This window comes from Panicum virgatum, chromosome 4K (assembly GCF_016808335.1).
Source record: "Panicum virgatum strain AP13 chromosome 4K, P.virgatum_v5, whole genome shotgun sequence".
Lineage (NCBI taxonomy): Eukaryota > Viridiplantae > Streptophyta > Magnoliopsida > Poales > Poaceae > Panicum > Panicum virgatum.
In genome coordinates, this window is record NC_053139.1 from 45,322,860 (window position 1) to 45,349,391 (window position 26,532).

The following is a 26,532-nucleotide window of genomic DNA, read 5'->3' on the forward strand; positions in this document are numbered from 1 at the left end:
GCGCGTGGCTGCTAATAGGACCCTCAAACTTTGCTCTTAAATTGATCCTCGGATCATCGAATTTGGTCTAAACTCGAATGCCATTTCTTTGCTACGGTCCAGAAAGGACGTTCGTGTTCTTGAGCAAAGTTACATAAGAAAGAAAAAGGTTTGAGCGGCATGATCAAACCATTTTTTATACGGAGGAGGACCAGGGCGCGTGTAAAAATAGCCAAACGGAGGAGAGCAACCGCAGGAGCGACGGATGCTTCACCAGGTGTCAACTAGCAGCCGGCCCCACTATCCCAACTATTTGACAAGTTCTGTTTCGCAAACACGGGGCTCCTCTATTGCCCGGCTTTTTCTCGTCCTGTTGCCTTCGTCCTCCTCTCTCCACCCCTCCCCCTTCCCTCCCCCCTGCGCCCACACCATTCTTGGCCGTTTCAAGGTTACAAAGTTACGGCGCCTTCTCCGCTCCCCTTCGTTTTGAGACACGCGATGCAAACGACAACATGATATGCTATTCGTTGTTCCTGTGGTTGAGAAAGCAGCCATGAATTGATTGCATCTCCTTGGGTTCGTTCCAAGGTAAAGGTATGCTGATTCCCTTGTTCTTCTTCAAAAGGAATTCGGTCGTCTAGACGTCTAGTTTCATGGCAAGCCTTTGGCTAATCTATCATGCGTTACCCGTGCTGTCATGTGGATGTGTGGATTTTAGATTACACAAAGCAATGGAGCGATCAATTTCTTTCTTTTTATTTCCTCCTGATTTTACTGTAACCGTTTCGGTCATTTACGCCCCTACAGAATTGAAAGACGAAAAAAAACTGTCATGCAGAAGAAAATTATCATCAAGGATGAATTTGCTGCCTATTTCTACTTTAATAATAGAGCATCTTCAACAATCTCCCTTTCCCCAATAAACTGTCAATATTGAAAAATAAATATAGTGCAGCAGTTTTCCAAAATCTTTCATTTCCCCATAATTATTGGGATATCCTGATATTTCACCCTAACTTTCTTCAAATAAAAATAAAAGGAGAATTTATACTCTCCCAATATATTAGTTGCGTTTGGATGAGATTATTGAAAAACTGTGAAAGCATCTCTCCCAATAATATGTGAATGTTTAAATCAGCACGGACTTATTGCAGACTTGTAGTTGATCAAAGTTCAAACAGATCCTTTTTTTTAATCAAGCAAACGTGGCAGGAGTGTTTGTCCCCGAGACAACAGAAAAGAGAGAAATAAACACAAACAAAAGGGAAACATGGCGTACATGTTGTCTTTGAACATCTTAAGGTCAACCCTATACAAATAGGCGCAGAGAAATTAGAAATCTCCCAAATCACTGTTCATTCTGCCTTCATTATTAGCAGGCTAAGAATACGTGTTAGCGTGTAAACTCCTGCAGGTACAATTGACAAATCCTCCCGCTTCGTTTTGCTATGCAGAGGAAGCAGGCGCCCATGGCCACACGGCCGTCGCTGCGGTCGAGCGACGGCACGCGCCCAAGAAGCAAGAGCGGGACCGGCAGGCCGCCGTCGAGCCCGCGCAGCTCCGACCCGTCGCGCGCGTCCACAGGCCGCTCGTCCGCGGCGGCGGCGGCCCCGGCGTCCGACAAGCCGGTGCCGTCGTTCCTCCGCCCCACCGTGAGCTCGTCGCTGCACAGCTCCTCCTCCTCCTCCTCGTTGGCGTCGCCCTCCCCCTCCTCCTCCTCCTCCAGCAGTACCAAGGGCACAGCCGCCACCGCGAGGCAGTCCGCGGACAAGGCCCCGGCGGCGCAGGCGCTGGGCGGGCTGCGCCCCATCACGCCCAAGGACAAGGCCAAGGCGCCCGCGGCGGCGGCGTTAGCGTCGGCGGCGTCCTCCACGACGCGATGGTCCGCGGTGTCGCCGAGGCAGCTGATGCAGAAGGCGTCCAATGCCCTCAAAGCCACCAGCAAGTCCCGCGGCAAGAAGGGCAAGGAGGCGGCGAGCTCCTCCGCCTCCGCGTCCGGCAAGGGGGCCGCCGCCGGTGCCTCCGCCAGGGCCAAAGGCGGCGAGACGGCGAGATCCCAGACCCAGCATCCTGAGACGCCTGGCGACCCGTCGCCTGCAGTGACCCCCGTGGACGCAGAGGAGCCTGTTCTGTTGTTGGATACCGAAGCTGCTGCCGAGCAAAACGAAGGGCACGTCGCGACGTCGCGGGAGGCTGCCAGCACCGACATCACCACCGTGGAGGAGAGGTATCAAGAGGAGCATGCCGGCGCAGAGGAGGCTAAGGGAGCAGCGGATACTAGCGAGGAGGCCGTGGAGGTGGAGAAGATCATAGTGGAGGAGCCTGGAGCAGTGAAGGTGGCGCCGCCGGAGCAAGAAGAGAAGCCGCGAAGTAGTGCGGTTGCGGAGACAGAGATGGAGGACACGAAGAGGGCCGAGGATGCGTCGCCGGCCGTCGCCGTAGAAGAAGCCGCGCTGAAGGAGGCAGCGACACCGGAGGAGCCGGCGACCAGCGCGGTGGAAGAGAAGGTCGTCGAAGAGACAAAAGCCGAGGAGAGGCAACAAGAACAGACAAACGAAGGAAGCAGCAGCGTGATCTCTGAAGAACAAATAGAGGAAGGAAGCGGCGTAATCTCTGAAGAACCCAACGAGGAAACCAGCTTGATCTCTGAAGAACAAAAGGAAGCAGATCCTGCGCCGATCCAGAAGCAGGAGGATGTGGCCGAGGACCCTGAAGTGGCTGCTGGGTCGAGCGCGTCAGCTCCGGCAACGCCACTGAAAGAAGTAGCTGAGGAGGAGGACGACGAGGAGGCAGTGTCCAAACAGGTGAGCGCTTCGGAGCCCGTAACGCCGGTTGCAGAAGCCATCGGCAAGGGCAAGGCGGTGGTGGAGACGCAGCAGAGCGCATCGGCGCCAGCGACGCCGGTGAACGCCGCCAAGAAGAACGGCCCATCGAAGCTGCCGGCAACGATCCCCGAGGAGTCGTCGTCGGCGCTGACGTTCAAGGGGCGCAAGGTGAAGACGGCCATGGAGAAGCGGTCGGACGAGGAGCAGCCCAAGAAGAAGGAGGTGGCGCGGAGCAACGACGTGCTGGAGGAGGCCAAGAGCAAGCTGATGGAGAAGAGGAAGAGCAAGGTGAAGGCGCTGGTGGGGGCGTTCGAGGTCGTCATGGACAGCCCCCGGGCAAGTTGAGTGTTGAGCTCATCAAAATTTGGAGGGAAAGGTTGAATGGTGATGCCAGATGCGTGGTTTGAATTTTGTGGTGCTTGAATCTCTTGCTGGGGTGTTACGATAGTTTGCTTTCTTGTTTGTTGATCATTGCTTCTTGTGATAACTGAAACAAATGGCGATGTGTTATTGATGGTTTTGTATATTTCTTGATGAACCTGTTATTTATGAGAAAAAATAGCAGTTTGTATGAGTTTTGTTTGATGTAATGTAAGGTAAGATTTCTTTCAATTTAGATTGCCGTGTATCATGTACATGATGTAATATCACCCGGTACATTTGACAATACAGTTGTATTCGTTACAGAATCTAACAATTAAATGTGACAATTTGTATTGCTAATATTTGCTCGAAAAAAGAATGTATTTTTAGGAACAATTTGTTTCTATTGTCCACTCTACTATCTTTTTTTAGGGAATTCTGTTCTACTATCTATAGCACGGAGATGTCTTATACTACAAAGGCCCACTACAGTGATATCATGGCCCACCTTGGAGCCCATGTAATTCATTTTCTACGGAGGCCCATGTGCCTCGTACATTTTTGGTCAATAACTTGGGCTTGGCTAACTTACGGCTGGCCGTAAGTTAGTCCAACAGTACGGCCGGCCTGATTTTGGAAAGCTACAGCATGCCGACAGCCAACATTCCTATTTTGGCAAAAAAAGGTGTTGCCGCTATTACTTTTTCCCCAGCATAGAGTTGCACTGGATGGAGCACGTGCTTGCACATGGCTTACATAAATTTTCTTATAGAACAATATGCCAGCTCTCATGATCTAACATGCCACGCCACCTCTTCTTCACTGAAAAAGGTAAAATTACCTGCTCATGGACACTGCTACCACACATACTGAATAATGAAGGAAGCAACAAAATTACACGGATATAATATATTGATATGCCAACATTTCTCTTGATAGTGTAGTGCTGATGTTAAATTACTAGTGAATCACACAAGCTGATGAGGGAGGGCATGCAGAGCCCACACTATACCAATCTTTGTCTCTTTACAGTGAAACTGAAACATTCTAGATTCAGATTATTGCCAAGCATAAGTGACAAACGTCACAACAAAATTTGGGAAGAATCAGGGCACTGATTTGGAGAAGGGTGTTGCACCAATAAAACACACTGGTAGAATGCAGTTAGGCAAGTTCTTTCTCACTCCACTTCTGACAAGAGGTAGGACCAACTGTAAAGAAGACCAACAAACCTAGACAGAAATAAATAAAAAAACTGTCAATAACACTGAACCTCGTGCAATAGGCAATGCAGGCAAGGATCAAAAAAAGTTTCAAGCCACACCAAACCAATAGTCGCTGTCCACTGCATGGTATGTGTACTTAAGGCAACCAATCAAGAAAGGAATTATAAAATGTTCGACAAAAGATTACCTAATGAAATACATTGTTTTGCCTATCAAGAACCATATTATTCCATAATACAGAACACAAAGTGTTGCCTACTGAAATGTATTGTTTTACATAATCCAGAATCATATTATTGTCTATTAAGGGAAAAGATTGCATGCAACGCTTATATATTACCCTGACAAAAGCATAAAATTTTCTAAATTGCTTCACTTGAACATTTGAAATGCTAGTTGGATAGTATTTAAATGCCTATTGAAATTTATTAAAATGCTAATGATAAACATGTGTGCAACTAGTTTCAGAACTGCTAGACAAAAAAATTGTCATCCATGCTGAAAAATGCTAACAGCTATGCAGAAAATAAATTCAATAAAAAGGAGATGGACCAATGCAAATTTAATCTAAAAGAGGAGCTAAAAAATAAAAGTAAATAAGGATGTCCATTCATGCCTTGAACAGATCACATAGCTTGTCCATATCACAAAAATGAAACATCCACACTCACAGGATGGTCATGATCTTTCAATCATATTTCAAAACTTCAGATTTCTTACTAGGTGATGGTTTATTTGTCATGCATTTGCCTACCACATAATAAGTAAGAAATAAGCAATGTGACAAAACAGACGACAACCTCAATTCATAAGAACTGGAATCACATGGCATGCATCTATTTGGGATGGAAAACAAATTAATCTCATGCAATCAAATTGACTAGAACCCAATCGATCAGTACATATCAATAGTAATGCACGATGGATTGGGGTACAAAGCTAGTTAATAATATTAATCAGCAAAATGACAGTCCAAGAATCAGAGTGAGATATTCATTTCACTTGTAGCAATATTCACATGAAATTGCTTAAATCAGAACACAATAAATCTTAAACTAAATTGACTAATTTGCCTGATCATTTAAGCATAAGCTGCCTATATAAAATACAAAACATGATGAGTAGGGACATTGGAAAATGCTAGAATCAGAATACAAAAAATGCTAAACTAAAATTAATGAATTACTTGATTTGGCAAAAGTTGACATGGGTGAATCATGGATTACCAAAGAGAATACAAGGATGGGATAAAATGCCTAGACAATAGAAACAACAAGGTTGGAGTCAAACTGCTGCAGAGGTGCATAAGACATCTCACCATGGGAGCTGCCTGGTATGGCACCTGTGTAGTGCCAACCACCAGGAAGACCTCGATCAAGATTGGGGGGGGGGGGACCCAAATCTCTATATTGGTTGCACCTTACCTGTGCACCACCTCCCTAGGGTTCCGATTTCACTTCACACTGCATCTAAAACATCAAAAGAATCAAGGCACATGCTGGCAATAAATTTGTGCCGGGGGCTACTAAAAAAACATCAGGAGTGCATGACCTCACCTCTCACCTGGTCCTTTGAAGCACCCTCATACCACTCCGAATGAAACTTCTGCAGCAGCAAACTTATTAGCAAAAGAAATAGTAGAATCACCTGATTGAAATAGTAAAATTGTCTAGTTCAAAATAGTAGAATTGCCTAGGTGAGAAACATAATGAATAGAAACAAAGAATTCAGTGGATTTTGTATTAAAAAAATCTGGTTCTACAAACTATGGTAGAACATGATTTTTTTCTAAAATTGACTACCCTCGTTGTAGAACCATAACTTCATAGTGGTAACGATTCATATAAAATTGCTTATGAATTCGATGTAAAATGCTTGGCATGATGGACTAAAAGTCCCCATTCACCTGCAGGCAGTTAGTTTTAGATATTGATGTGGACCTAAAAGCAATCAGAAACATGAGAAATTCTCGTGTTAGTATAAATAATTTCTCATGTTATAATTCTCCAAGTTTAGCATAAAGACTACATCAACCACCCAAGACATGCACATACTCAAGTTAGCACCTATCAAATGTTATACCAAACACCCCATGTCTACTGCTTTTAGATGGTTAGTTTAATTAAGATCAATATCAAGAATTTCATGATAAAAAGTTGTTCAGAACCAAGTTGTTCATCAAATATGGCTGTCACACAATCTAAACCACCAACTTTTCCACCCATTTATCTCAATTGAACTATTGCTCCAAAAAAAGTACCAAACTGTATGCAGCAACTGAGTTTTGAACTTAAGTGTGGCTGCTCGGATACAAGCGGCGGCAGCACGAATATGGTGGTGCCAAGCAATACAAACTCCCTCCCACATCCACCAATGTGTCCCGGGATGGCTCCAATAGAAAATTAGAATAAATATACAAATAGCCACTAGATACACCCTGCTTATACTTGGCTTTAGCTTTGCTGCACATGACCTACAAATATAATGTAGTAAACTGTAACGTCCCGCCTCCCCGAGGCCAGGCCCGCTTACATCTGGTAGCTTATCTAGGACATAGACTACCCTCACATACCAACACAAGTCTTTTCTGCGCACTTTGTCCTCACTCGTGCGCACCCGGGAGATCGGCTTCCGGAAAAGAAGTTGCAACTTGTTGACATGAGTATTCTATCAATCCTATTAAGCCCTGGACCGAGATGTCACATCCTCACCCCCTTAGGAGACCGACGTTCTCGTCGGTCAATCCCAAGCCAGGAACGTCCTCTCTTGGCCACGTCCGTGTGCCTAATGCCAGCACATGTGCCATGCTGTGTGACCACTCCGGATCCACACCAGCCATGCGCACCACATGCCTGCGCAACTGCGACACAGGCGCCCGTGAAATCGCGAGAGTCGGCTCTGATACCATTCTGTAACATCTCGCCTCCCCGAGGCCAGGCCCGCTTACATCTGGTAGCTTATCTAGGACATAGACTACCCTCACAGACTAACACAAGTCTATTCTGCGCACTTTGTCCTCACTCGTGCGCACCCGGGAAGACTTCCCGGTCGGTCACCCATCCCCAAATTGCTACAGGCCAAGCACGCTTAACTTCGGAGTTCTTTGGAGATCGGCTTCCGGAAAAGAAGTTGCAACTTGTTGACATGAGTATTCTATCAATCCTATTAAGTCCTGGACCGGGATGTCACATAAACTGCTTCTAAATTTGACATAAATGCTTTCTAGATATACAATAAATTGCCTAGATTCTGCACTAGAGCACCCCCCCATTACATATTGTTCATGGCTCATGAAACCATAGCACCGAACAGAAATGCATATCTGATAGCTTGCATGTATCATCTAGGGAGTGTTAGGCAAAAATGTTAGGGAAAGTACAGTGTTATTGCCTAAATGGACAAGTAAAATTGCAAATGTAGTACAATATAATTGCCTAATTAGTCCAAAACCCATTACCCTCTCGTGGAAGGCTCCCTGCGACAGTGCCTGACACATCGATGAGCCAGTATGTTCTATGGATCTGCATGCTGAAAAAAATGAAGGGAAATATCACGATGTGGGACAGATCTGGGGAAGAAAGGAAAGGAGAACAGAGCTTCTCCCTGCACCCCACTACCACTCCCGAGGGCCAGAGGATCGCCGCCCCGCACAGAGAGCATCGGGCCGCATCGCACCGGACGGGATCTGGGTGTCGCCGCGGCACGCCCTCAGCCTCCTACCTGAACTTGAGGTACTACAGCCGGGAGCTCCTTGGCGGTCCACTGCATCTGCTGCTCCTCGAGCAGCTTCATGGCCTCGACCTCGCGCTTCTCCCGGCCGACCACCTACAAGTAGGCCTCCTTCTCCTGCTGGTAACCGCTCCTCGTAGGGCTGCTTCTCCTCGGCGCCCAACACCTTCCACTTGGCTCCCAGCATGTTGGACACCTCCTTGAAGTCGGCCTCCGGGTTCTCTATCTTGATCTGGAAAAGCCATGGTCAAGGCAACTCATCAAACACCTGGCGGGCGAGCAGAAAACATAGCTAGGGGGAGGGGGCAGGGGGGAGGAGAGCATCAGGCGGATCTGCGGGAGGTTAATCTCACCACAACCTATTGGTCCTTCATCCATAGAACAAACGCAGGGCAGCGCCGTCACGGCCGCTCGCGCCTCACGCCGCCACTGCGGCTCCGCGCGCCCGCGCCGCTGCCAGAGAGAGGGGAGGGAGCTCGTGACAAGGAGGGGGGTGCGCGGGAGGGGAGGCGCGATGGGGTTGGGGTGGGGTGGCGCAGGAGGTGGCGTGGCGGCGCGGGAGCATCGGCAGGGGGAGGAGGAGGGATGGGGGGGAGAGAGAGAGGGAGAGAGAGAGAGAGGGAGAGAGAGACAGGGGATAGGGAAGAGAGTGTGAATGAGAAGAGTAATTATTGGTGTTGTAGTCAGACGAAGGCCGCCATGCGGACGCGTACGGCTGGCTTAAAACTAGTCTTTACCCAATAACTTTGTTGTATTTGGTTCATATTAATAGTGCCCTACAAGTTTCAGGTAGAGGCATACCCTTTTGTCAGCAGTGACAAGGGTAATAGCTGAAAGCGAGCATTGCCAAATTGCTCTAATTTGTAGGGAACTTGATCAGTTGAATTGTTTGTGGAGAAAAGGATGTAGCAAATCCATGGATAATCTTATTATTTTACATACAGTTTTAGTTCACATAAGATCCATAGTATACATGCTTCCTTTGCTTCAAGCAGTTTCAGGACATTAGCTGAGATGAGCTCACCGGCCCTTTTACCTCCAAAATTCAGAGCATGTGTCCTATCAAGATTTAAGATTTCATCGATACAATGTTTTCAGCCAACAACGTATTTTTAGATCTTCTACCTTCCCAGAATAACGTTCAACGCCCAAGCGAGGTCGCTGATGTACCACGCCGTCGCCACAGGAGCTGCTGAGGCCGCGAGAACCTCCGGAATTGCTGAGACCGCCGGAGATGCTAATGCCGCGAGAACCGCCGGAGCTGCTGAGCTGCAGAAGGAGGAACAGGATAATGGAGCGAGCGTGCGTGAGTTGGGAGAGCGGCGCGTGAGGAGTTGAGGGGAGGAGGGAGGGAAGCGTGTGAGGGAGAAAGGTGTTTTTTTATAGATAGGGTTTTGATCTAACAACTATTATTCATCCAAAAGACATCCAATGGTCAAAAATCACTGGGCCGCGTCATGTCAGCCCATTTTTACATCTATTTTATTTGATGTGACTGTTACTTAAGAAAATCAAATGAAGACCTTAGTTAATTGAGAAATGAATCGATAAACATTTGACTTCTCGTTTATAATGAAGCAGGCTACATGCACGTATTCTTTCTTAATAAAATTATTTCTCTCTTTCTTTCTTTTAGATTAGATGAAGGAATAAAAATTTCCAGCTGCGTGCTACACCAACTTGACTCATATGGATCTGCGCGGTGCCGTGCGCCATTGCCGCGCGCCCCACCGCCGCTTGGCCTCCCTGGAGCTCGCACCGCCCCATTCCGCCGCCGCCTTGCACCGCGCCCGCCGGAACGCCGCCGCCACAAGCTGCCGCCGCCCTACCCGTGCGCGCCCCTATTCCCCGCCCCGTGCGTGCCCCTGACCCCCCCCCCCCCGACCGCCCTGCACCGGCGCCGCCAGGCAGCCCTGGCTGCGGCCGGGCAAGACCCGCCGCCGGCCCTCCCTGAGCGGTGCTGTGCGCCATTGCCGCGCGCCCCACCGCCGCTTGGCCTCCCTGGAGCTCGCGCCGCCCCATTCCACCGCCTGCCTTGCACCGCGCCAGCCGGAACGCCGCCGCCGTCCTACCCATGCATGCCCCTATTCCCCGCCCCGTGCGCACCCCTGACCCCCCCGACCGCCCTGCACCGGCGCCGCCGGGCAGCCCTGGCTGCGGCCGGGCAAGACCCGCCGCCGGCGAGCCGCGGGCCGGCGGGCGTTGCGCCGCTGCGCCGGCCAGCGCGCGCCGTGCACACGGGCGAAACAGAGGAGGAGGAGGGGAGCTGGGCCGGCGCCCACTGCCATGTGGGGCCCGGCTGTCAGCCTCCCCCCTTTTAATGTTTTCAATTGTTATTTCTTTATTTCAGCTGAAAAGTTCATAATTGCATAGAAATTCACAGAAAAATGTGAAAAATGCCAAGTAAATTTTGTTAGGTTTCTAAAATCGAGATCTTCAGGGGAAAAATACTCAAGCATGATTTATGTCACTGTTACCCCTGTTAGTATTTTGTTTTGTGCTTGATCTAGTTTAATTATTACCAGTTGTTTTGTTGCTCTGAAAATTATGAAAAATTTGCAGTGGCTTAATTCTTGCATGTGTAGTTCACTGAAAAAGTTTCTGGTGCATGGTCTATGTGCAAGTGTGTGGATCTATTGTTGTTTAATTTCTTTTCTAGGATTAAAATGAATACTCTCGATCGTCGTTAAATGTTGGAAAATTTTGGGTGGCATGCTTTATTGCTTTCACGTTAAGCTGATTAATTTTGTTGATAGATCATGTATGCAAGTTAGGTTTTTACTTTTATATTGCCCTAGCTATGCTCTTTTCCTTTTTAATATTGTTAGTTAATTGTTTCATGCATGTGTAACTTCAGCAAAGCTAGTTTTTGTTTCACTCCATGCTGCTCTAAGCAAGTTTTGAAGGAAACACTTCAGGCTAAAATGAGTTGAACTTCTGAACCACATAGCGTTTCATCGTTTGAAATGCATCGCAGCATAAGCACTCATGCATCGCACTGTGTCCTAACGGTTGCATGGCATATTTTTATTCGTGTAGACGCTGCGAACGAAGTCGCCTACGAGTTGATCGCTGAGCCGGTCCAGGAGCCACAAGCAGAAGAGCAGCAGGAGGTCGCCGTTGAGCCCGCTCCAGAAGATCTCGTTAACCCCGCTGACCTGCAAGGCAAGCCCCGGAGCATAACCTCTATTTTCAGTATTCAACGTTATTATTTAAGTATTTGTGCATTCATGTTCTAGGAGTTGTATGGAACCATAGTATGCATGTTTTCCCTAGGTACCGTGGGTCTATACTAGTATACAGGTGTCGATAGAAATGCTCTGCTAAGTAGGATTTCGGTAGAAGTCGAGTGATTATTGTCACTCGCGAGTTTTAGGATCTTGATTCCTTAGCTATGGCTTTGAAATGCGCTGATGAGTAAAAAGAATTGGAGACCGGGCGGGAATGAGTTGGAGTATTGCTATGGAATAGATTAGAAAATGAACTCTCGCCTATGTCGATTGAGGACCGTACTGTTGTTGGCCCTGATGACCGAGTTTGAACAGTACTAACCACATGCCGGAAGTAGGAGGTAGTCGAAACCGGTAAGCTAATTACCTGAATTGCAACGATACTTTGAATCGCAACCTGCTATTCTGGGAGTGGGATGATGGCGGGTGTTGGATTGTATGTCGCCTCCGGGTTCTCTGGGAGTTCGCCGTGAGGGACCCTTCACCCGGGTTTTGGCATGCGTGATTCAGACGTCGGGTTTTGGCAGGCGTGATTCAGACGTCGGGGTAATGATGGGAACAGTTGACGTGTGTGGCCCGACGGGGTTTTCACGTGTCGTGTGAGTTAGGTCCACCTTGCAAGGTTAAATCGGATCAATTCGCCGTCTCTCTCGGTTAAGAGAGCCTTGGTCACTGCGTCACATCGTAGTAAGAAGTGGAATAAGTATTGAAAGGTAACTATGGAATGTTGTACCTATTGTTTTGAAGAATTAATCTGATCTACCATGTGTGCTCTAGATGTTAGGCAAATATAGTTAATACTCGCTGTACTAAATGGAGCTAAAATATGGAAAGTAAGGATTCACTGCTAGTAGCCTTTCAGCAAAAGAACTCCAGAGCCAGAAAGCTTTGCATGTCTAGGTAATGGGCTAAGTATACCCAAAGTCAGGTAAGCCTTGCTGAGTATTAGTATACTCAGGGTTGTTGTAACCCTCTTGAGCAGGTTGTGTTCCCGCTGATTTTGAGGAGGTCTGTGCATCCTGGATTGGACAGCCGCTTCCTCCGGGTTGGACCGTCGAGTGGGCCCGTCTTCCCCGTGAAGATTGGACAGGTTGGCATCACATCGGTGGGCAGGATGTGGAGCTCGCCTTGTATCGTCGTCGTGGTTATCGTTTTGTATTTTGAACTCGGTTTTTAAACTTCTGCTGTGCTTTTGAACTCTATCGCTTGTACTTAAGACTGTTATGTAAAACCTATGTTGTAAATTAATTTGAAGACTTCTGTATGCTAGTATCATCTGTGCTCGTCTTCGTACGGGTTTACTAGTGCAATTGTGATCCTGGAGTACAGTAGTTTAATCGGGAATTACCCGACAGCCTGTCAGATTACACCGTTTTAAGTGCACAGTAACTTGATTAAGTATTAAGATGATGGTTAGAGCACTTAAGCCAGTTTAATTTGGGCAGTGCTGCTACATAAAGGCACTCTGGTTAGGAGAAATAATATCCTATAAAATGGGCCTTAATCGATTTACCAAACATTTGGAGACAACTTTATAAATGACATTGCACAGACTAATTGGTCTGAATTTGCTTAGCTGCTCAGGGTGAGCAACCTTAGGAATCAGCACAATAGTCGTATCGTTTACCTCTTGGGGCATAATTCCATCAGCGAAGAAAGCTTTAACTGCCTTGATTACGTCCCCTTTCATCAATAGCCAATTGCGCTGGAAGAATCTTGCCGGAAATCCATCTGGCACCGGCACCTTTAGTGGGCCAATTTGGAAGAGCGCATCGCTAATCTCCTCATCAGTAAACTCTTTGCACAGCTGCAAATTCATGTCCTCAGAGATCCGCTCATCAATTAATGAAGTAAGGCTATCTGGGTTCACCTCCTCATCTCGTGAGTAGAGGGCCTGGAAAAAAATCCTTTGCCATGGAGGCCATCGCAGAAGGATCATCGCACCACTATCCATTTTCAGCTTTCAGCCTTTTGATTCTATTTTTCCTTGAGTGCCAAATAGATTTTTGGTGAAAAAATTTGGTGTTTCTGTAACCCTCACGCAGCCATAAAATACGGGACCGTTGTAGCCACATCATTTCTTCCCTATACAACATTTCATACATCGCCGCAGCCGTCCTCCTCGCCTCGGCTCTGCTATCATCATCCATCATACCATTTAGTTCGGCGAGGCGAGTCCTGAGTTCTTCAATTTTCCGGCGGACTGACCCAAATTTCTCCCGGCTCCAACTGTGGAGCGATTGCATGACTCCTTTAAGGGCCGAAGCAAAGGACGCCAAGGATATTTTCGCTGGCCCACTGTCCCATGCCTCCATGATGACATCACCGAGGGACTGCTCCCTCTCCCACATAATCTCATATCGCAGGATCGGACAGTGGTCGGAGCACGGTGACACAAGATGTTCAACAGATGCTTGATCAAACAGGTTACACCACTCATCGTTGGCCACGGCTCTATCAAGGCGTACCCATACATTCCTCTAGCCAAATTGTTTGTTGTCATATGTCCATGGTAGGCCAACAAAACCCAGGTCGTGCATCCCACAAAACTCAAGTGCCTCCCTGAACGCCTCCATCTGCCTCTCCCCCCCCCCCTTTTAGTATTTGAGAAGTGCTCAAATTGCCACATGGTTTCATTGAAATCACCCACCATAATCCATGGTTTATCAGACCGGAACTTAATTCACTTCATAAACTCCCAAGTTAAATGTCTGTCCTCAACTCTCAGTTCCCCATAGAAGAAGGAAATTCTCCACGGCGCCGACGCCGGATCCTCATGGACAGTAACATTGATAACCTTATCAGCGATAGTAATCAGGTTCACCACTAAGGATTCATCCCAGAATAGAGCTATACCGTCACTTCGGCCCACGCAACTCCTGGCAAGGCAGCCTTTCAATCCTAGGCGCCAACGTAGATTCTGCATACGTTCCTCGCTTTGCCTGGTTTCTAAAAGAAACACCAGTTTGGGGTTATACGACTGCACTAGGGCAGTGAGATCACGAACTGTCCGGGAGTTCCCCACCCCCCGGCAGTTCCATACTAACACATTCATTGCTCCTGATGGGGCTCATCATGAGCTCCCGTCAGGGGTGTAGCCTGGGCAGATGAGAGTCGACTTTGCTTTGCAGGTGACTCGCCATCCAACACTTGCTTATCTTCTATTTTCAGTTCATCAGCTGGTAACACATTCCCATTATGCAATGGTGCAGAGTTCAGTCCGTTCTTTTCTAGCTCCTGGATTGACTCAACAATATTTGCATGCACAGCAAACTTAGCTTTCTTCTCTTTTCTATCTCCCTAGCTGAACCACCAATGCCGAGTTGACCTTTCCTCTCGCCTCCCCCTCCAGCTTTCCCACTCCTGACCGAACTGAATCTCTGGTGTATGCTAATGCGTTCACCAATCTCCTTCTCAGGAAGATGGCTATCTGACGTTCCGCTAGACCCTGCATACGAGTCAAGTCTAGATACTTTACCTTGTCCAACCCAAGGCAGGTGCATATTCAGGTCAGGCACCTGCGTATCAACTGCCATCATCTTCACTCCTTCCACAAGATCTTCCGAAACCTCCATCGGAATCCCCTTGCCGCCCGCACCAGGCACGCTATTTGACTGAACTTCATCCTCCCTCGCCCTTCTGTTGGCAGCCATATGGCCACTGCCACGGTATCCAGTGGATGAACCAACACCAGAAAGCACCCTCCACTGCTGCTCGCCACTGAAATTTAGGCCCCTTTTAACACCTGACCCATCAGCAGGGATGGTCATCATCCTGCCCACGAAATTCTTCTGGGGTGAGCAACGTAGAGCCTTTCCAAAGCGATTCCCATCACCACCACTTCCCTCATCTGGGCACTCCTCCTTATCATGTCCGATTCTTCCGCAGCTGAAGCAGAAGTCTGGAATGTTCTCATACTTTATTGTGAACACCATCAAACCATACCCTCTCACCTTCTGCTCTATAGTATGGCTAATCGCCTTCTCTAGTGGGAAATCCACCTTAACACGTTTGTAGTTCTGAATTACCTGCCCAACTTCCAGAACTTTACCCAACTTGGCTCCTAGGGCCCTAGCAAAGCCCTCTGTCATCATCATCTCTGGTATATCGTAGATGCGTACCCAGAGGGCGATGGAATTAATCACAACTTCAGAGAAACGCCGAAAACCATCATACGGAACAAAGATTACTGCATCTCGCTTGTGTTTCTAGGGCCACCTCCAATAGCCTTTTTCTAGAGCTTTTCTGAGTCAAATTCTACCAAGAACCTGTTGTTCCCAAGTTCTCTCATAGGGATCTGTTCCTTCTTCCCCCAAATTGTGCTCAACTCATTGAACATGCCCCAGGTAGAATAGGCTTTACCCAAGTAGTATCTGGCAATGGATAACCAGTGTGGGGGCATTTGCTTCGCTTCCTCGTCCTCCTCGAAGGCGTATTTGTCATCCTCGGCATCTTCCAGCGCCCCAGTCTCGCCCACCATTACCATTCGCCTATCAGAGATTTCCTTCTCCTGCGAAACAACACCCTTACCTTTATCTGTGGTCAACTTCCGATCATCATTGCCGCCAAATGCGACGTTGGAGACATCACGCAGCGTCGGAACCTTGCATTCCTCCCCATCCAAGTTTCCTCCCTGATCCAACCCTGCCATAGCCGGCCGGTGTCAACCCTAGATCAAGTTCAGACGTCGTTGGTTTCAGGTGGGCAATTTCCTCACCGGAAATCCCTTGTCACCCCCACCATGAGCGTAGGAACAGATTGATCAGGCCCAACACGTGTTCGTGCTTAGATGCGAGAAAGACGTAGGAGGAAACCCTAGACTCGGCGTCTGACTAAATCCAAATGCCGTCAACACACCAGTCATCGTCAATTCGGAGTCCTGACTTTGCTTGGTTTCCCAAGGGATCCCAACAAAGAAAATCTTCTCACCTTCGTGGGACCAAAGGAAGCGCCTCCTTACAAATCCGTCCGCCCCCATGTACCCTAGTGGGAAACCATGTAGCGCTTCTCGTCTGGGAGTCAACTCCCGGTCCTCTGCCCGACGACGACGCCGGCAGTGATCCCTGCACGCTAGGGAGATACTAGTATGCTTAATTGATGTTGAAGTATAAGTGGACTATATGTCTTTTATCTATCCGCTTTGATTCAACAGGTTAACTAGTCTGTACATATTTAAGAAGTACCATAGAAAACTACATATGTAAGAAGTTGTATCATACCACAACAAGATACAATGATAAATTGAAGGTAAAAAACGATGACCAACACCATGAGTTTGGAGATTCAGAGACAAAGATAATCCTCTGAGAATATGTATGACATACACACACACTCTTTGCACTCGAAGATACTTTTACAATTTACACGTCCAAAAAAACATGGTAGAACATCTATGAGATCAGAAAGATGATGGACCACCACCTCTCCGCGCGCCCAAACACCTATCAAAGGCATCCATCGTATAAAAAAAGGAAAAGGTTTCACCCTACTTTTGTTGAAAGCATATAGAGTTTGGTTTTTACATCATCGGCCTGGGGATACCAACTTGACACAGAAAGCTCGAAAACGACACCAAAAGAACAAACCCAAAAGAAAAGACACTAAAGCAGCATCACATGAAGTCTTATCCAACCACTTTGGTCTTCTGCTCCTCCTGAAATCACTTCATCCACCCCCCGCACTTGTACAGACAGCAACCCCAGTTTTGCTTGGTCATCAGCCTTTTAACAATACCCTCCACCTCTGCAGGAACAAGTTGGTTTTGAAATGGAGTTCAGAAGGACAGCAGAATAAACTTGCACTCAGTGGCTGGTTTGTTCTGTGAGGTCAGACGGGGTTTCGGAGCAGAGAAAGGGTCGGGGCTATGTAGTGTCGCGCAGCTTCATTGATGGAGTCGATTGGGGCACTGAACGGCAGCAGTGCTCCTCCTCCTCCACTTCTCCTTCTTGGCCCTCCTGTCTAGGTAGGTGGCGGCGGAAAGGGGGAAACCCTAGAGGGACTCTAGGGTTGTGGCGTGGCTAGAGGAGGCTTTATAGGTGGACATCGAGGATTGATCGGGCAGGCTCGGCACACGCGCAGGGATACGTGGCGGCAATCGCACGCTGTGGCGCTAGGGTTTGGGGCGCAACGCGGGGCGCGGGTGGTTGCATCGACTTATCGCAGAGCAAGGGGGCAGGTGGCGCAGCGGCGGTGGGCGGAGGCAGCACAGGGTGGAGCAAGTTGTAGATGAGAAAGCTGAGGGTGTTGGAGGTAGATAGAAAGCTTACAAGCAGGCCCTGCTTGTCAGTATTTTCGGGCGAGAGAGGGTTAGCGTGTGCGTGGGTGCACGGTGAAGGGTGAGGTCGATCGGGCGGGCGCGGGACTTGGGTCGTGTCGGTATGTAAGCAACTTTTGTATTGAACTTTTTTTATGTTTTAGATATCTTGGTGTCCAAATTGAGTATAGAATGGATTGCATGTAAACATTTATGCAAACTAATTGCGAAAGCATTTTAAATTTTAAAATTTGCTCTACAATAAAGTTATAGTTTCCAAAATTTTGATCAAATTGTATATTGAACAACTTTTGATTCTAATGTGTTTTCGTGTTCAAATTGTATTTATAATGTTGCTTGTGAAGATGTAACGAATGGAACGTATTGTAGTTTGACTTATTGAGAATTCGAGGGTTTTTCTAAAATTCCTAAGAAATGACTAGGACGATGGGTTTATTTTATGAAAACTTAAGGTTTTTTATGCAAATTTTTCTAAACCGGGAAGGTTGGAGTATGAATTGATTTTGGTAAAAGTTGTGGGGTTTTGTAGCAAAACTAACTGAGAGAGAGGAGGCCGGATTGGGTTGATTTCGCTAAAGGGTGAGGGTTTTTTTTTTGAAAAAATACCTGAGAGAGGAGGATGAACTACGGGTTAATTTCGCTGAAGCTTGGTTCTTTTTTTTTGCAAAATGACCGGGGATCGCATGATCTGAGTCATCCGCTTGGCCGATCCGACGGCTAGGAAAAGTAGGCGATGTGGTCCTATCAGATGCTCAGGTTTGATGCATGAATAGTATAGAGAGATTCTTTCCATTTACTTAGGCTAATCTCGGCGGGAGTTTTATGGACATTAAACTTGTGCCATATCAAAAAAAAAGTTGCTATATGGTAGTGTTATTATAAGGAGAGAGAGGAGGGTGCGTTTCTTGTGATGAGAGAGGATTTTATCTCCACGACATGTGTAGCTTTTTTGTCGAGCACGTGTAGGCTGACAGCCTAGCATGATCCTTGTTGGGATCTTAATCTTGATCACCAGATAGAGAAACAGTAACGAAGGTTAAGAACAATGAAAAACACAAGGGAACTAATTGCACAATTGTAATTGTACTATAATTTTCAAATGTTCAACCCTTGTACAATGTCCAGGTAGGGGGCTATTTATATCCCCAACCTTATTACAACATTTTCGGAAATGCCCCTCCGGTTTTCCCTGAGGTCAAGAGATTACAATAGGGGTGTTTGATAATTTCTCCAGGTAGGACAGTTCGGTTTGTACACTCTTACTCAAGTTACATGCTACATGATGCCCGGCGACCTTCGGCAGGGACCTTCGGTGTCCCGCGTGAAGCTTCGTCTTATTGCTTTTTGCTTCCAGACCTTATGCCGCATCTGGAGGTTCGCACTGCCACCTTCGGGAGCACGGCCTCAAACAATCACCTGAACCTTCGGTATCTTGAGTTCTTGAGGGTTCCTGTGTTTTTTGCAAGAGACAGAAAAGAAAGGCTCAACTTGTTAGCAGGTATTGCCACTTTCGGAACACCTTCGGATCTCGCCACCTTCGCGAGGGGCGATCCCCAACAATCCTGACTCCGTCGCGACTCGCGAGATGTTGGTTGCTCCAAAAAAAACTATGACCCTCTCGTGCTCTTTTTATTAGGTTTTTTCTTGCCGATTCTTTTCTGATCTGCTTGGATCCCTTGGGGGCGGTGGCGGTCTCCATCGGTGCCCTTGTTTAATTGGCAAATTAAGATTTACTACCTCCATTTCAAATTGTAGTTCGTTTGACTTTTTTATCCTAAATTTGACCATTCATTTTATTCAAAAATTTTGTGCAGATATTGCCAAATTTGAGTTATTCTTGAAGATCTTGTACTGATAAAGCAATCCACAACAAAAGAAGTGATATTTTGCATAATTTTTTGAATAGACGAGTGATCAAACTTAGGATACAAAAGTCAAATGACCTATAATTTGAAACGGAGGAAGTAGATCAGTGTTAGCTGCAACAGGCCTTGAAGCATGAATCAAATTCCAACCAAAAGTATAGGAAATCAAGTAGCCACAACTTTTTCTTAATGATATTTTTGCATAATAAACTTCTCTCCAAATCTAGAATACAAAATTAGCTTTTGGAAAAAATACAAAACAAAAATAAAGACTCCAGATTACTTCTTCGTTCAATGCTCTCTCTATTTCAAATTATAGATCATTTTGACTTTCTAAATACATTGCACTATTATGCACCTAGATATACGCTATATTTAAATACATATGAAATATCATATTTTTTGACAAAATCAAAATAACGTATAATTTACAACGGATGGAATATTAAATACCACTACAAATCATTAATATCATAATCTTCAAGTTAAGCATGATTCTAACTTGGCAAGCTTGCAACAGATTACTACTCCCCCTGTTTAAATTTATAATAATGCATATTTTTTATTTCAATATGACAACGCTTAGAGCAATTTGTAGTACAAATCTAATAGCATCATATTTGTGTCAAAAATATTGTGTGTTACTTGGTCAAAGCCTTGCCGCAATCATATGAATTATGCCTTGTAATTTTAAAGGAAAGAGAGCACCCTGTAGATGCGCAGCATGCATCTTTTTGTGCTTACCTACTCTCTTCCCTTGTTTTTCCTTGGTGAAAGGCGAAAGGAATGACAGCGAAACAAAGATCGGTGATGGCATCAATATAAAGCCATACCGTAAAGCTAAATGCACTCAGAAACAGAGATGGCAAGATAGATATGCTTAAGAGACGCTTTAGGATCACTAGGGAGTAGTCTTTTAAATCACGCATTCTCCCTCTGTCCCACAAAGGTTCGTGCCTTCAAATTTTGTCTCATAAAGATGGTTCCTTTAGATTGTAGTAAAGTTCATCAAATTAAAACAATATCAAATAGCAAGAAATAATTGCATAGAGAGGAGCACGGAGCCAATCGAATGCTTAAATAGATGTTACTTTTCTGGTTCCAATACATTTGCATTTATTGAGCATCTATGGAACAAATAAACAATATGGTGTTCAATCGCAATAGATATAGTTAACTAGGAGTAACGTGATCATTTTCCATTACTAGCAATTTTGCTTGAAATTTTCTAAATGAACAGCCTGTGTAGGATGGAAGTTTATGATTTTACCTGCTTTAGCGCTAGTCTATATCTATTCTTATATATATTAAAAAATTAATTAGACCCACCATACGCTTCACTGAGATCCCACTTGATTTTTTTATAGAAGAGAAATATTTCCACTCAAAAGCTAAAACTTTTTTTATCAAAAGCTTTCTACACCCACACACCATAACCGCACCTTACTTTCCATTTATTTGGGACGGCAATTCTTTCATTTTGGCAGTCACCGATGACTCCATCGTTCCGTTAGTTTTTGATCGTCAATCACGGTTGACAACTCTTTCCATTTGTTTGGATTCCCAATATGCCTCTTTCCATTAGTTTTGATTGTCAATCACGGTTGACACCTGCGCAAATCTAGATCCACACTATTACAGTGCCTTCTATTAATCTATTTGAAGGACGACGATCGCGGTTTGGCCGGTGCCGAGGTCTACCTCTTCTCCACACCTCCGCACTCATCTGGTCTCGTGGTCCTCAATCGCGCCAAGCATCAACCACGCGCATCTTCGTGAGGTCTCGCAACCCACAGGCCCTGTCCCTCGCCAACTGGTTGACTAAAAATTTTATAAATATTCATGTGAGAAACAATATCTTCCATATTTAATCGATGATTGTCTTATATAGATACTAAATAAATGTTGCTTCCCTTTTGAACTTTTTTAGATAGTAAATATAATTGATTATTCCATCATGCAACAAATGAGATTCTATTAGTAGTAAATTTGATACAATCCAATTGCTTTTAAACAATTCAATTTTAAACAAGTGCACGTGGTACGTAATTCCACTAGTCCAAGTAAATGTTGGACTGACGCCGATGCCAACCAGGCAACGATTCAAAAGCAAGGCGACCTACCTCCACAAACGAGCCTACGCCGTTGAGCGACGCATCAGCGGCTGCTACATCCATCCGTCGGAACCCAGCTCGCCAGTGAGGTAATTAGATTAAGATGGAGCACGCGTCGGCGGTGTTGCTGGAGCAGCTCGCGCCGCCGCCGCAGCCGAACCTGGGGGAGCCGGGCTTCTGGCGGGACTTCCTGGTGGGCATGCTCAAGCCGCTCGCCGCCGCCGGCGTGGTCGCCCTGGCCGTCGCGCTCAGCTTCACGCAGCGCCTGGGGATCGGGCGCGAGATGCTCTACGCCATCGCGCGCTCCTTCGCCCAGTTCTCCATCGTCGGCTTCGTGCTCCAGTTCATCTTCTCCCAGAAGAAGAACACCGCACCCTGGATCCTCCTCGCCTACCTGTTTATGGTACGTGTCAGAGAATTCGGTCCCTGAATTAGAGAAGTTTCATCTCCAAGACGGTTGATTTGATTTGATCTCGATGCATTTTTAATCGGCACGCGTGCAGGTGACGGTCGCAGGCTACACGGCCGGCGAGCGCACGAAGCAGGTCCCCCGCGGGAAGTACATCGCCTTCGTGTCCATTCTGGTCGGCACGATGATCACGGTGGGCCTGCTCGTCGCGCTCAGAATCATCCCCTTCACCCCGCGGTACATCATCCCCGCCGCCGGTATGATGGTCGGCAACGCCATGACCGTCACCGGTGTCGCCATGAAGAAGTTCAGGTCAAGATCCAGAAGAACCTGGTCAGCTCTAAGCCCGCTCACAACTTTGGCAACCTGCATATATATTTTTCTAGTACTTAATTTGTCATGTTCGACAAGTCCATTGTTTTCAAGCTTATTTCATAAACGATGTTTGGCTCGACCATTAGCATTTCAAGGGAAACAGATAAATGATAAAAGAAAAGATAAATAAAAAAACTCAAATGGGAAATATTGCTCCTAAAAGAAGAAATTTAAAGGATTTGCAAAAAATAGAAAATAAAAAGAACAAATCATAGATTTCTGTAACATCTAGTTTAACCATAGAGACCAGAAATAGGCAAACAAAAATTAAATAAAAACAATGAAAGAAAAAAAAGAAAAGAAACTCTCAAAGTGGGCCAAGTCTCATGCTCAATGGGCTCAATCAAAAGAAAGACGATGTCAAAGCCCATACTATAGGCCCATATAACCCATCAGATCTCCACTAATGGAGATCTTATCTTTCCAAATATCCAAGGTTAGATCAAGGATTATGCATGGTTAGGATTAGACTAATTAAATCTATTCAAGATCTGTTTTTCCCACCTGGAATCGCCTCCTCTGCAGCCGCATGTTTGCTGCTCGTGAAAATCTATTTCTTAACCAGTTTTGGCACTGGCACCCACCGTCCACAAAGGCATGAAAGAAATTCTCCTAGTAGTCAGAAATGGTTAAGAAATTCTCCTGCTCCTGGTAGTCAGAAATGGTTAACTTCAGTAATGATCATCATAATCTTTCACCTGAAAATGATCATCACAATCTTATGACTGCAAATATTTACACTTATTTTCACTACTTTGCAGGTAGAGACTGCACTAGCTTTAGGTGCAACACCACGTCAGACTACGCACCACCAAGTTAAGAGGTCGTTGGGGATACCGCTGTCGCCCACCATTGACGGCGCCAAGACCCTGGGTCTCATCTCTATCCCAGGCTCTATGTCGGGCCTCATCATGGCAGGCGCGTCACCGCTCGAGGCAATTCAAGTACAAATTACTCTCACGAACATGCTCATGGCTGCCACCACCATCAGCAGTATCCTCTCATCTTACCTCTGTTGGCCAGCTTTCTTCACCTAGTCATTCCAGCTTAAAGACGAAGTCTTTGATGACTAATATGCTTAACTAGTGTTGAAGTGTAAGTGAACTATCTGTCTATTCCCTGTAGCAGCTTAATGACGAAGTCCTTCTTGACTAGTATGCGCTTAACTAGTGCTGAAGTATAAGTGGACTATCTGTCTATTCCCTGTACGCTTTGATTCAACGGGTTGACAAGTCAGTATATATTAGCTTACTTTGTCATTAACAATCGCAAAACTACATATTTAAGAATAAATTATAGATTACTATAACATTTAGTTTATCCATAAACCAGAAACAGACAAACAAAAAAATGATAACAATGGAAGAAAAATGGGAAAAGATAAATCTTAAAGTGGGCAAAGTCTTACGCTCAATGGGCTCAATCAAAAGGAAGAATTTGTTAAAGCCCATAATACTATAGACCTATATAGCCCATGAGATCACCTACGTACTGCTATCTCCAATAATTAATATTTTATCTTCCCAAATCTCTAAGGTTAGTAGCATGAACTCAGATCAAAGATTAAGGTTATGGTTAAACTAATCTAATCCTCCCGAGGTCTATTTTTTCCCATCTTGGATCACTTCCTCAGCCTCCCATTTGCGGCTCGTGCGGTCGTGCCTATCTTTGGGCTGTGCGCGTGCGGGCCCATCACCGCCACATCTGTTTCTCCCTACGGCCATCGCGCCACAGTTCTGCTCGCTGAAGTCGCGGCCCTTCTTTTTTTTTTTCGGGGAGGATTGCAACTTATATTAAAGCAAAGGCACAGTACATTCCTTTCTTGCAGAAAGGTCCTTGAGAAACACAGAAATTACATCAAGGTCCTAGTAGGGTTAACTTGAGTTATGACCATCATAATCTTTTCATCTAAAAATAAATGTAACATTTTATGGTTGCAAATATTTACACTTATTTTCTTTTTTTAGGGTAGGGACTGCACTAGCTCTAGGTGCAACACCACGTCATGCTACACACCAACCGTTAAAGTGGTCGCTAGGGATCGCGTTATCACCCGCCATCGACAACTCCAAGACTGGGAGCTAATCTCTCCAGGCGCTATGACGGGCCTCATCATGATAGGCGTGTCACTGCTCGAGGCTATTCAAGTAGAAATCACTCTCAAGAACATGCTCGTGGCTGCCTCCACCATCAACACCTCGGCTCTTGGCCAGCTTTCTTCACCCAGTCATTCCAACTTAAAGTCATTCCAACTTAAAGACGAAGTCTTTATGCTTAACTGGAGCTGAAGTATAAATGGACTGCCTATCTTTTCCCTATCCACTTCGATTCAAACTAGTCGGTCATATTCAACGGCTTACTTTAAAACTAACAATCGCAAAACTACATATTTAAGAAGTTGTATCATGGAAAAGTACATATGTAGCAAGTTGTGTAACACCTCAGGTGTTAATCACCTATAATCAAGATTAATCACGGCCTTAACTAGTTAATTAGAGACCTAATCTTTTGGGTGCAAATCGAGTCACCAAAAATCGACTCAAGTTCAGTCCAATTTTCTAGAGCCTGGGAAAAACCGGATACTCCGGGTTTGCACCCGGATACTCCGGATATTCTTCCGGATACTCCGGACTTGGAACTTTATATCTCTTGTTTTGGTCATTTTATTGTCTCCAAACGTTATAAACTCTCTCTCACTCTCTCCCTCTCGTTTCCTCCTCCTCCTTGACTCAAGCTGAGCCGAGCTCGCTCACGTCAGCGCCCCGGCCATCTCCGGCTGCCGTTCATCGATCCCTTCAATGAGAGCCCTCCCAACCACTCCTCGCACCTTCTCCACACCTCCATGAGCCTCGCCTGAGCTTTTCTCGGCTGGAATCGGCCCTCCACCGCCGACCTCCATGGGAGCACCGTCCGAGCTCCACCCTTTTTCGTCGATCCGCTTCCTCGATCCTCCTCCACCCAAATCGACCGCACAAATGGGTTCGTGGTGAGTTCCTCCATCTTCCCCACCCTTTCCCCGGCCCTTTTTCCCTGCCGTGTGTCGCTCACGTCGCCGGCCACCATGGCGTGCACAGTCGTTGGCCTTTTATCTAGGTTTGCCCGGAAACTCTGGATATAAATCCGGAATCTCCGGATTAGGGGTTCCGGAAACTCCGGATGAGCGTCCGGAAATTCCGGACATTGTGTCCGGAGAATCTGGGGTAAAACCCGGAGTCTCCGGTAGTTGTTTTATTTTTTATTTTTATTATTTCAGCGAAAACTTGCAGGTTGCCTAATAAATCAAGGAAAAATGGTAAAAATACAAAGTTAGTTTGGTTAGATTGGTTACGTTTGTATCTACAAGGGAAAAATGTTTGTTCTTGCGAAATGTCCTTTTTGCCCATAGTAGAGTTTAAGTGGTGTTTAGACTCATTTAATTAGTTTCAGCAAAATCTATTAGTCCAAAAATTATGAAACCGAGGTAGTGGTTTAGTTTTGGCATGTGTAGTTCACTCTACAAGTTTCCGGCCTAGAAAACATAGTGAGGTGTTAGTGAATTCTTCATGTGTTGGTATATTTGGAAATTTAAGAATAGTTTACAATTAAGAAGAATCGGGTTAAATTAAATTAGAGAGCTAAGCCAGTGTTATATGACTTAGCTAGGGTTTATTTTCAGCCGGCCGGTCTAACCGGTTTTGTAGACCGGTCTGACCGGTAGTAGTAGTGCTGGCAGGCGTAGTTGTATGCAAATCGTAGTATTTATACTCGGTCGATAGTTATTTTGTGATTGTCAAATTATAATTGCATTACTTATTTCATGTGCATTTAATTGTCACGTCATATGCATTCATATAGAACCGTGGTGAGAACATCGTCTACGAATGGATCGTGAAGCCCAGGATCGGAAGGAGGATTTGGAAGAAACATGTGAAGACCCGGCCCAATGGTCGGAAGGGCCCAAGGCCTTGATAGTATTAACACTAATTTAGTGTTACCCTCAGGCAAGCCCCGGTGCACATCCTTCTATTTTTAAATTATGACACCTATATATATGTTTCGATTACTTGTGCATTAGCTGTCGGAATTATCTGGAACCCTAGTTGCATGATCCCTAGGATCCCCTGAGTTATACTAGTATGTATAGGACGATAGAAGTGCTATGCT

At 45.9% G+C, this 26,532-nt stretch overlaps 1 protein-coding gene and 1 pseudogene across 1 annotated transcript; both read left to right on the forward strand.

Annotated features, from left to right (window-relative positions):
• Nucleotides 1-221: 221 nt before the first annotated feature.
• LOC120704342 (uncharacterized protein DDB_G0271670-like) lies at nucleotides 222-3,420 on the forward strand. Its single transcript, XM_039988700.1, has 2 exons — nucleotides 222-573; nucleotides 1,434-3,420. Exon 2 carries the CDS (start codon nucleotides 1,449-1,451, stop codon nucleotides 3,147-3,149), a length of 1,701 nt encoding a protein of 566 aa, XP_039844634.1. The 5' UTR covers nucleotides 222-573; nucleotides 1,434-1,448; the 3' UTR covers nucleotides 3,150-3,420.
• Nucleotides 3,421-21,616: 18,196 nt separating this feature from the next.
• Nucleotides 21,617-23,606, forward strand: LOC120705249 (annotated as a pseudogene).
• Nucleotides 23,607-26,532: the final 2,926 nt, after the last annotated feature.